This window comes from Rhincodon typus, chromosome 30 (assembly GCF_021869965.1).
Source record: "Rhincodon typus isolate 14 chromosome 30, sRhiTyp1.1, whole genome shotgun sequence".
NCBI classification, from domain to species: Eukaryota; Metazoa; Chordata; class Chondrichthyes; order Orectolobiformes; family Rhincodontidae; genus Rhincodon; species Rhincodon typus.
This window is the reverse complement of record NC_063361.1, coordinates 24595262-24607682: the sequence shown is the minus strand read 5'-3', so window position 1 is coordinate 24607682 and position 12421 is coordinate 24595262. Positions and strand designations below refer to the sequence as shown.

Below are 12421 nucleotides of genomic sequence, written 5' to 3'. Positions count from 1 at the left end.
GCTTAAATAGGACATTCAGTAGTAATACTAACAATGGAAAATCTAATGGTAGCAGCAATGCAAGACTCCTCACATATAAACAAAAACTGCTTTAGGGAAGGAGAATCATCATATTGAAGAATAGAGATACCCACAGCAGACAACAGGAATCGGAGAACTATAATTGAAGGATGGACCCCAGGAATTCAGGGTTTGAGTGAAGCAAAAACCAGACCATATAAATTCGAACCAGCACAAGACAACAGTGCTTCACAGGAGACTCCACAGCACTAAGGATGTCACCTAGTAAGGGGATGAAATATCTGCTATCAAACCTCCCAGCTCGGCGAACATACCAACATCTAGGACCCCAGGAATGCCCAGGATATGGTCAACAGCTATTTTAAATGTGACTCAAAATACCATTACACAACGAATTATTCTAAATGAAAGAACAAGGTGAGCAAAATTACAGAAAGTGGAAAGGTTCAGAAGGAGAGGACTGTAATACTAATCAGGCAGAGGGAATTGTGCTTGTTAGAAGAAGCAGCAACGTAATAATGAATGTTTTAGTCACAGACTGATTCAACTGCATTGTGTTGGACAGTGGATGCACATCTAGTGTGTGAAATGGATTGGTTAAAAATTGCACCTAGATTCTTTAAGTAACAAGGATCAAAGTAAAGAAATTCGAGAGTTCTGCTTACTTTAGAAGGATTGAGGATAACAACGTGCTGAAATCTTTATAAAGAGTGGTCATTCCCTGTAAAATGGCCAGGCTAAACATTTTACCTGCTCAGACATAGTATCAAGTGAACTACCTTTACTGTTCAGCAGACCGTCTATGAAAAAGGCTGAAATGAAATTGATCAAGAAACAGAATAAGGCAACTGTTTTTGTTAAGTCAGTGGATTTAGTTTACATATTTAAACATTTAACAAAACCTAACTTCTCTCAGCAAAATATTAGGCAGGTGCTTTTAGCACAAAGACATAGGAGTTTAAAGGTAAAAAAAAAAGGCTAATTACCTTTAAACTACATCAAGCAGTTTGGCCATCCATCATCTCACAGCTTAAAAATCTTACCAAAGGATGCATGAATAAGGTGAGTACACTAAATTTGTAGACGAGATCACCAATAAATGTAACATATGTAAAAAATATAGGACACCATCATGACCTATAGTTGATCTCCCAATAGCAAGAAACTTGAAATAATGTGTAGCAAAGCACTTGAAGATGCTGAGATAAGGAAAATAAATTCTCATTTTGTACTTCATAGGCATGGCAACTAGATTTAATCAATCTACAAAAACATACAAGTTAATAGAGAAATGGATAAGGACCAGACTGAAAGTATCAGCTAAATTCCTGTCTGGGGAGAATTTGCCAATGATGAATTTAGGGACAATTATGAACACTTTGGAATGAACATGGTAACAGAAAGTCCCTTCAGTAACAATTCTGTAAAATGAATCACATGGTAATAGATGAGAAAGCTTCACAAAATCCTAGCTGAACAACAATGTTGTAAATTAACCAATTTGTAATTAATGGCAGTCCATGTAAAGAACTCATATGGGGACTAGAATCTATATTAATTGTTTTTTTTTTGGGACACATCCATTGATTCCTTTGCAAATAAGCAATTGTCCCTTGGTTTAGAACATAGGAATGGGGTAGGCCATTTGGCTCATCGAGTCCGCTCTGCCATTCAATAAGATCATGGCTGAGCTTTTTGTAGACTCAGGTCCACTTACCCACCTGCTTGCCATAACACTTAATTCCTTTATTTTCAAAAATCTATCTGCCATTGCCTTAAAAACATTCAACGAAGTAGCCTCAACTGCTTCACTGGGCAGGATTTGGGGTGGGATTAGTTCCACTTTTTCTGTGCGCATTAATGTGCAGCATGCAGGAAGAAGGGCATTTATTTTGGTTGAGGTTTCAGAGAAAATTTAGCAAGTTATCTGATATCATATAAGACAATCAAAAATAAATTTTAACCTGGTGACATAGTATATTCGAAAAGGGCAGGAAGAGTGGAAAGTAATAAATTTATAGATTTTTTTATTTGTTCATGAAATGTGGGTGTCACTGGCTTGGCCACAATTATTGCCCAGTCCTAACTGCCTGATAGTGATGGCAAAACATGTAATTTTAGAGCACGGTGACCAAACTGGTTGGATTCGAAGTTAAGTGGCACTGATTGCAAACTTACAGAACCTGAACATATTCTAAAAAGTGAGGAGGCACCTTGCACTTCACATACACATATGTTGGATAATTACGAGGTATAGGATTGAGCAAAAATCTCCATCATCTAAAATACTGGACTTTTCCAACATCTAAAATACTGGACAAAATCTGGAGCTCAGGGTGCAATAAACACACACAGAGCCAGAATGGGCTATTGTTTAGCCTGGAAGTCCAATTTACACCTCCACTCTAAGATTTTCTGCTTTTCAACTTCCTTTCTCCAGGTTCTTTCATTTCCTTGCAGGATGCACAGGGTGATTGGCACACTACCTACAAAAGTTACCTGTTAAATGTAACAGTTTACACCAACTGTTGAGAAAAAAAACTAGCCGTCTTCAGGTTTAGCAGTCCGAAGGGTTCTCTCTATATTGTTCACACCCACAAGCTGTTCACTTGTTCAGGAACTAGAGTTCTTGTCAGGCTGATGACTTTTGTCATTCACTTCTAACCACAATTGCACAAACCATCTTAGAGCAACCCAGAAATGATGTACTGGTATCAGAGGGAAAAACTGGCAAACATCCTTATGATGTATGTCAGAAAGGTTGTGTGGAATTTCAGTAACGTGATAAAATAGAAAGGGAATTTAAAATTGGAAGTGAGACCTTGCGGTCCATTAAATATATAGGGTTAGACATTAAGTGGAGTATGTCAGGAGTGATTTGGATCAACAGTCAAACTGGATTACTACAGAGTTTATCAAATACTTGGGTGGGAAAGAATCATAAATGTTGTCTGTTGGTCTGGGAAGCCAACAAATTAAAAAGGTAGTTAAAAATACTTGAATTGTTGAATGGCACTAGTAGATCCAATAGAGACAGGATGTGTTTATCAATGTTCAAAAGGAAATTTTATTCAAAGGCAATCTGAGAAAAAGGTTGCCAATAGAATGTTATGTGGATGACTGTTTTCTTTTTGACAGTGTTGCTGCGAAAAGGTTGAGAATTGACCTTGCTAGCATAAAATAAATGTCAAAAGAGCTGCAGTACTAGGTAGTTAGAAACAGTGATACCTTTTTGAGTAAACTTTATTATCTCACCAACTGGCTTGAAACTATATTGATACTGAGAAGAATGTCAGATTCTGGCGCACATATGTTTTGTAGAAGAGCAAGGGGTGATCTCCTTGTGTGCTGGTCCACATCTAATGCCAAAACCAACATTGCAAAGGTACTAATTATTTGGCCACCATCACACTATGGAGTTGGTAGGATCTTGCTTGTTTCAAAATTGTTTGTTGTAGTTCTTGCATCACAAATAGTGACTGTACCATTATCATGTACTTCAATATCTCATTGAATGATCTACCTCAGCTCTTTTGTCTTATTGTCATCTAAGTGCCGGTCACTGCCCAATTGGTTGGTCTCTTGTCTCCAATTCATAAGTTTCACTCCAGGACTTGACTGGGGGATGGCGGTCCAGGTACTGAGGGGGTCCTTAACTGTCAGAGGTGCCAACAGATGAGACAACGTTTTGAGGTCCCATCAGATTGCTCAGGTAGACGCAGAAGATCCTGTGGCATCACCATTTTGAAGTGGGGCAGAGATTTATCTCCAGTGTCTTAGCTAATACAAAGTCCTCGATCAACATCACAGAGAAATCCGCTCATTATCACATGGTTCACCACATTCACATACGTTGGCGATACACGGATTTTAGTTTGTGATAGCTACACGGCAAAGGCTAATGCAAAACTTAATTCATTGGCTGTAAATCATTTCGAAACATGCTGAGGTTATATACGTGAAAGCTTTTTTGTTTGTTTCCTCAAGTTCACCCATTTTCCCTCCTCTTACTAAAGCCCAACAGGTAGGGTTTTTTTGCCCGTTTGCTCGAGCTCCCGCCTCCAATTCGAACAACCAACGGCTGCGCCACGAGGCTGCAGCTCGAGGTTAGAAGCCGGCAGCCAACACACTGCGCAGGCGTCTTTCAGCGCGACAAGGGGATAACGTCCCGGTACACGGCGCAGGTGGTTTGGCTCGAAACTGAAGGAGGCACGACACGCAGGCGGAGTAGAGTTAAGCCGGCTCGGCGCGCGTGAAGAGGGAAGAAGACGCCATCTTTGTCTTATTCTAGCACCTTCCCAGGAACCAGACATCGACAGTCGTTTCGGAAATATTTAATGTGTTCTGTTTACAAACCTGTCTTGGCAGTTCCAGGTCTTGTGACAACCCAAAGTCGCTACGTTCCTTGGGCTTTGCAACGTTTACGAAGTCACTGGCACTTAGCTCGAGAAAGGCCGAGGTGTTGTGTGGCCATGAGTAAAGTGGTGGCTGTAAACACAGAGGAAAGCCAGGGTTGCAGCAAAAAGACTCCAGAGCTGTCGTTCAGCGCCGTTCCCCCCGAGATGTTGGAAGAGTTTCTGGTTGATGTGGCCAAGGAGAATGAAAATAACCTGCTGAACCTCTCTCAGCACGCTGGCTGTTTCAAAAAGACAACCTTAATTGGTAGGTGTGCGAGTACTTATGTTTGAAGCCAGTAATGGTGGATATTTTTTAATCAACTTGTTCAGATGTGTTATGACACACCTCTGAAGCAGGTGGGACTGGAACCAGGGCCTTCCAGCCCAGAGATAGGGACACAACCATTGTGCCACAGGAGCCCATAAATCAACAACTGTAAACGTGTAATCACTTAACTTACCTTGATCAATTTGCAACTTTCTTGTTACTTTTTATTTTATTCCATGTCACAGAATTTGTTTTCCTTCTTTGTGAGCAACTGGGACTTCATCAGGTTACAAGGTATCAAGCTGTGGAGCTATTGGAAAGGTAAAACGATTATGATATGTGTCATGATTTTGTTTTGGAAAATGAGCCTGTTGTTTTACTAAAATAGAAGCATGGGCTGGGAAAACACCTATTCAATGAACCATTCCCAGAATTGTAAGAATAAAACAGTTTACTGATTGGATTTTTATTTGATGCAGTTAGCATCATAATATATGACATACAGTGCAATGTTTAAGCATCACTGCATTAAAAAAATGATTACGAGTGAAGGACAAAACATCATACTTCCTGGGTTACTAAGAATACTTCAATGCAATTGGCTGCTTCACCTACTTGGCATCGTCATTGTTACTGGTGAAAAATACTGAGAAGACAACAGCATGTGTCATTATTAAGTCTGATTTCACAGTCCTTTAATTTTAAAGTAAGGTTTATCATGAGATCAGCTATAACTTATTTAATTTTACAGGTTTATGATACAGTACATTGAAAAACTGTATTCATCTACATGTGCAGGATCTGAGAAAAATGCTGAAAAACTTGATTGGGAACAATTGCAGGATAGAATTCAAGAGCATTTTGTACTACGGATCATGTCGTGTGTTCAAATAGCAAGCAAAATCTCATTCCACTACCAGGTAAAGTATTGCATCATCAGATCTTTTCCTGCATTTACGTAAAATAAAATTGCATCTTAATGTTTGACCGGAGCCACAAATGCAATCCATTTCTTTCCTTATTTATTTTCCCAGATTGTTAATATTAGCATGGCCCTGAAGTTTCTCCAGTCACTTGGTTACTCGTATAAGAAGGAAGACCTTCTGGATTCAGAACTACTTGTGCTTGAAACTTTGAATTTTCAAGTCAATGTCCCTTCCCCTTTCACTCACACTGAAATACTATTAGAAGTCATGGGTGAGTGAGAAGAATATAATCACTAATTAACAATTGAATGCATTGTAACCAAATACTGAACTTGCGTCAAAAACAGAAATTGCTGGAGAAACTGAGCAGGTCTGGCAGCATCTGTGGGGATAAAGCAGATTTAATGTTTTGAGTCTACTGACTCTTCAGAACTGATAGCAGCCAGAAAAAGTGGTATTTATGCTGAAGGAGGGGTTGGGAAAGAGGAAAGGTGTGTGGATAGATGGAGATGGAGTCCAGAGGAAGAGAGAGATATGAAAGTAGATCATGACAGGAGAAGCTGAATAAGTGATAATGAGAGTAGGAGAGAATGTGTAGGCTATGTTGAAAGCAACTCATGTAATACGATAACAGGAACGAAAACAGAAATTGCTAGAAAAGCTCAGCAGGTCTGGCAGCATCTATGGGCAGGAATCAGAGTTAACATTTCAGTCTCCACAAATGCTGCCAGATCTGCTGAGCTTTTCCAGCAAGTTGTGTTTTTGTCTCTGATTTCCAGCATCTGCAGTTCTTTAGATTTTTTTTAAAAATGTGATAACATGTCTGAGAGTGAGTGAGAGAGAATAGGTTGACTGTTAAAAGCAACCGATGTCATGGTAGCACGAGGATGCTGGGGGTGGGTAACAACAAACAGGATTGAAACAGGCTCTAAAATTATTGAACTGTATGTTGAGTCCTAGATGCCTCAGGGTCTCCAAGCAAAAAATGAGATGCTGTTCTTCAAGCTAGTACTGAGGCTCACTGGAAAACTGCAGCGGCTTTGCTGCAGAAATGTTGGCGTGGGATAACACGTGGCAAAAGTGGCAGGTAGCAGAAGCTCGGGGTCATTTTACAGGCAGAACATAGGTGGCATGCAAGGTGGTCATCCAGTCTGCAGTTCATCTCCCCAATATAGAGGAGACCATGCTGAACAGCGAATACAGTAGAGTAGATTGAATGAAGTGCAAGTAAATCACTGCAACATTAAGAAGCTCTGTCTAGGACCTTAGTGAGGAGGAAGGAGGTAATCAGGCAGGTGTAACACCTTCTGCAATTGAATAGGAAGGGGTGTAGGGAGGTGTTGACTAGCATGACCCGGTGGGAAAGGTCCTGAAGAACGCTGACAAAGGAGGTGAATGTGACTGGTCCTGGCATCCCGCTGAAGATGACGGAAATGGCAGCTTACAATCTTATGGATGTAGAGGCTGGTGGGGATGATAAGTGAAGACCGGGGGAACCTCATCGTTGTTCTGGGAGGGAAGATAAGGGCCGAGGGCCAAAGTATGAGAGATGGGTCGAACGTTGCCAGAGACCCTGTCAACCATGTTAGTGGACAATCTTCAGTTGAGGAGAAAGGTGGACATTTGAGGCCCCATTTGTGAAAAGTGACATCATCAGAACAGGTGCAATGGAGATGGAGAAACTGGGAGAACGGGCTGGAGCCCTTGTAGGAAGCAGGCTGTTGAGGATGTACAGTGGAGGGAACTGTGGGAGTTGATGGTTTTGAAATGAATTTTGCCAGAAATGGAAACAGGAGTCAGAGATGGACCAGGCAAAGGTGAAAGCAGGGTGGAAATAGAAGGTAGAATTGATAAATTTTTCCGGTCCTGAACCAGGGGAGAGCAGTACAGATCATGACATTGATGTAGCAGAGAAAGAATTGTAAGGAGGAACCTGATCAGGATTGGAACAAGGAATGTTCCATTACCTCACAAAGAGACAGGCAAAACTGGGACCGATGCGGGTACTTGTGGCCAGACCTCTGATCTGAAGAAAGTGAGAGGAGTTAAAGGAGCTGTTGTTCAAAGTGAGGATGAGCTTGCCTGGGCAGAAGAGGGTGATGGTGGATGGAAGAAGTGGAGAACCCCAAGACCATCTTGATGGGAGAATGGATATGTAAAGGGATTGCACATCTGCAAAGAGGAGGCAGCTGCTGCCCACAAAATGGAAAAAATGAGAGCAACATAAAGCATCAGCAGAATTGTGGGAATGGGGTTGGGGGCGCGGGGGGCAGGTGTTGTGTGCGCTGAACAAGGGGACAAAAAAATTAAGTCAAGGTCAGAAGAAATATGTTCTGTGGGGCAGGAACAGGCAGAAACAATAGGTCTGCCTGAACAGTCCTGTTTGTGGATTTTGGGCAGAAAGTAGAAATGGATTATAAGAGATTAGGGGACTGTGAGCTTGGAGGCCGTCGGGGGGAGATCCCAAGATGAGGATGGTGACTCTTTGGCCTGGTGCTCAATGGTGGGGTTGTAGTCTGGGGGAAAGAGGAAGAAATGTTTGTGAGCTGGTGCTTAGTCTCCACAATGTAGCATCCTGAACTCTAGACATCAACAACACCACCATCCTTGTCGCCATGCTTGATGACAAAAATCAGGATTGGATGTGAGAGCATAGTGCCGTCAATTCAGAGGGAGATACAGGGTATGTTTGAATGCGTTAGAGGGACAAATAAGGGTGACTAATGTAACGTGCACAGTTCTCAAATGAACAAGTCGAGTTCAGTCAAAAGGCTGGAGGGGGGTGTGGGTTTCAGGTGGAGGGAGTGTTAGAGGCAGGTGAAGGCATCTGCGAGATGGGGAAGAAGACACACATCCAAAGAAATTGGCTCGGAAGCAGAGATGACAGAAGAAGAATTCAAAGTCATGTCCTGCCTGAAATTCATTGAGATGGGTGTACAGAGGGATAAAACTAAGACTTTTGCTGAGTACAGAATATGCAGCAGAGTGTGGAAGGTCAGAAGGGATAGTAAGTACTCGAAGAGTTGGAGTTAGAAGAAAGGGTGGAGTTAAAGGGGAAGGTGGTTGTGGAGGGCCCTGGGTATGCTGAGTTTGTTTTTCAGCTTGTGTTCCTTAATGCCTGAAAGGAAGAGAAAGTTTCTTGTTAGAATGTCAAACAAGCTAGAGAATGAAGTGGAACTGGCGTTGGTCAGCAGGACAGCCAAGACAGCGTGAGATGGTACCAGTGGCGGGAGAGGTTGAGAATATGCATCACCAAATACACAAAGCACCGCTTGCGGATCTCAGGATGCAAGGAGAACAACTGTCTGAGGAGCATTGTATGTCACAGAGGTGTGGCCATGGGTACCTGCATAGGCCCTAGTTATGCCTGTTTCTTTGTGGGGTATGTTAATATTGCGCTTTCAATTTCCAGCCTGCTCTCACCTTCAGCTGGTCTATCTCTGACTTTTCCCTTCCCTTCCTCTGTTTCCATTTCTGGAGAATAGGCTGGCTACTGATATCCACTACAAACCCACCAACTCCCAAAGTTACCTGGACGATACATCCTCACACTCTGCTTCCTGTAAGGACTCCATGCCACGGCCCCAGTTTCTCCATCACAACTGCTCCGATGCCACCACCTTCTCCAGAAAGTCCTCAGAAATGTCCACCCTTTATTCTCAACCAAGGATTCCCCACTACTATGGTTGACAAGGCCCTTAGCTGTTTCTGACCTATCTCCTACACTTCTACCTTCACCCCTGCTCATTTCTTCACACAAGAATAGAGTCCCCCTGGTCTTCGTTTACCATCCCACCAACCTCTGCATCCAAAGGATTATAAGCCACCATTTCCGTCTCCAGTGGGAAGTCAGGACCAGCACATATTCCACTCCATTCTTTTATCCACATTCCATAGGGACTGTTCCCTTCGGGACATCCTTGTCCACATCTCATCCATTCCCACCACCTTCCCATGTAGTGCAAAAGGTGTACTGCCTGCTTGTTTACCTCACTCCTTAGTATCCAGGTGAAGCAGTGATTTACCTGCACTTCATTCAATCTAGTCTACTGTATTCACCATTCTGTGTGGTCTCCTCCACAATGGGGAGATGAAACACAGACTGGGTGATCACTTTGCAGAACAGCAATGTTCTGTCTGTAAAATGATCCCAAGCTTCCAGGTGCCTGCCACTTCAACACACCACTATGTCCCCCATGCCAAAATTTTTGTTGTGGGGGTAGTGCAGCATTCCAGCAAGGCTGAGAACAAGCTCAAAGAACAGTATCTTATTTTTGACTTGAGACCATGCAGCCTCTAAGACAACATAAAAATTCAATAACCTTTATTATAATATTACATGGGTTTCATTCAGTACATTCTACCCATTCTCTCCTATCCTTAGGTCTCATTATCACTTCTTCAATTTCTCTCCTGGGAAGCCTATCAATAATCACTCATCTGCTTTTTACCCCTTTCATCTCTTTCTCTGTGATCCATCTCCACCTATCCACTCACCTCTACCCTCTTCTCCCAACTCCCTAAGCTTATCTTTAGCGTATTTAGCACCTTTTCCCAGCTGCTATCAGTTTTGATGAATCACTGGACTCCCTACAATTGCTGCTACACCTGCTTAATTTCTCCAGCATCCATGTTTTTGTTTTAAGTTTCATTCCTGTGCAGTTTAAACAACTAGATTTCAGTATAAGATACTTCCAAAATAACTAATTTAAGATTTTGTTTTTGAAAGGGTACAATGATCCATCAGTTCCAGTTAAGTATCTACACTGTATTTCCCTAAAGGTGCTTAAATTTGTTTACCTCATGAGAAACACCATCTATGAAAACTTACTAAAAATTGCTATTGAAAATGCTATACCTAGTGAACTCCAAAGGTAAGTATTTTTCTTTGTCACATTGGAATCAAGTTTTATTTTAAAGCATTTTGGTTCTTTACTTTCTAAACGCAAGTAAACAGAGGCTCACTGTTTACAAAATGTGTTGCAGCTTATATTAAAATGTAGCTTCAAGTTAAACTTTGCAACAAAAAGCAGTCATACACAGAGGGGCTAATTCAATCCAGATTTTGCTATAAATCATAGGTCATGTCAGGTCAAAAACAGATTTCCCTTCAGTTAGAGTCATTCTGATACTCTTAACCTTCCTTCCTTCTCCCCGCTGCCCTGGTGCCGCCAAACAAAGAAACCTTCTAGACTTTGTGACTAATTTTTCTCCAGTACTGATGTAGCACCATGGTAGTATAAGCATTTTAATTCTATAGTTGTAAATGTTGGCAGTTAAGATGTGACAATAAACGGCATAGGTACAAAACCGGGTAAAAGGAAATATTAAGAATTATGATAAATATTTGGGAGATTTGAGAATACTCAAAAGATAATCCTAGGGTAAGGTTGGGGCTATTTAATGAAAAGTTTAAAAATGTAAGACTTCTGCATGAAGTTGCCAGCATATCTGCATCACAGCATTACTCCTGTTATGATCTCCTTAATGAGTTATTTTTCAGGAATGTGAAAGAAAATCTCAAGTTCTGTTGAAACACCCTGGACCATAAGTACAGAAAAATGATTAGGCTTTGCATTAACTCCCATGGTGAAACACCTTGTTGACCCACTGTAGATCAGAGATACTCAGTCAACAAGTTAGAATGGCAGGCAGCCCTCTAGCTAACAATTGTTTGCATCCTTAATTTATGCAAGTCATTCATATGTTCCCTTTGTTTTAAGAAAAATACAACATTAAATAATGTTTAACTTTACCATAGAGCAAAATTTTTGACAGTGAAGGAAGATTGCATGCTTCTAGCTGTTGGGGTCATTGGAACAAGTGCATTCATACTGAACTACACACCATGGTTCAAGGTAGTAAATAGTGGTTGCATTGATATTTTAGTGAATTTATTATTCACTTTTATTCTTAAGGATTTTAACTGTTTTCCTAACAGAAATTAAGCAATAAGTTGTCACAAAAAGTGATCTTAATTTTGTTTCTTATTTTACAAAAAAGGTTGTGCAGCAGCTGGCTTCAATTAGTGGTGTAACAGAACAAAGCATCTGTGAGTTTTCTCAAGTAATATTAAACAACATGTTTCCAGGAACAAGTCATTTAACATAGATTCCAATGTTAATGGATATTGAATGTTGTCAGTGCCGTAATGGCAGTGGTTTTGTTAATTATACATCAATGAATTGCAGTTTGTCAAAAATGTTGTCCTTTAGTACTATTCTTATACTATACATGGAACTAAATTACACCACAAGCAATTCTAAATTAAATATTTAAAATCAAATTCATAAATGAAGGATTGATTATAGAAAGCATTTAATCTTCTCAGGAATATGAAGATAAGTTTTTCCCAGAAAAAAAATGTAGAAAGGAAAATTATGTAAAAAGGAAATAGTTATTAGCTGTCTGATTTTGGCTTTATAACCAAATTACCATTGAAGCACTAGCGTATGTTTGCCTGAAGCATAAAATCTCAGTAGGTAATTTAATTGACACACTTACAACAACCAGAATTAAAGTCCTTAGAATGGATAGTGTAATGCTGTTTTTCATACTGCTCTACGATCTTGTTCCTTCCTATCACTCCAAGATCTCGGTGCTCCTCCACTCTGGCTTCTTGCCCATATCCAAGTTTCATCTTTCCACCATTGGCAGCCATCATTCATTTACTTAGTCTCCAAGGTCAGGAATTCCCTTCTTAAACCTCTCCACCTCTCTCCTCCTCACAACCCAGTTCTTTGAGCAACCTTCTAAAACATTGTTATATGTAAGACAATATATAACTCATGAGGTCATCATTTATTTCC

At 40.8% G+C, this 12421-nt stretch overlaps 1 protein-coding gene across 1 annotated transcript in view; it reads left to right on the top strand.

The window, feature by feature from the left end:
- The window catches only part of cntd1 (cyclin N-terminal domain containing 1), a 32536-nt gene that overhangs the window by 4363 nt on the left and 15752 nt on the right, over nt 1-12421 (top strand). The window contains exons 2-8 of the mRNA XM_020511669.2: nt 4390-4683; nt 4932-5007; nt 5438-5606; nt 5721-5883; nt 10342-10486; nt 11374-11470; nt 11616-11664. Coding sequence (XP_020367258.2) covers nt 4494-4683; nt 4932-5007; nt 5438-5606; nt 5721-5883; nt 10342-10486; nt 11374-11470; nt 11616-11664 — 889 coding nt within the window. The 5' untranslated portion in view covers nt 4390-4493. The remainder of the gene's footprint in view (nt 1-4389; nt 4684-4931; nt 5008-5437; nt 5607-5720; nt 5884-10341; nt 10487-11373; nt 11471-11615; nt 11665-12421) is intronic.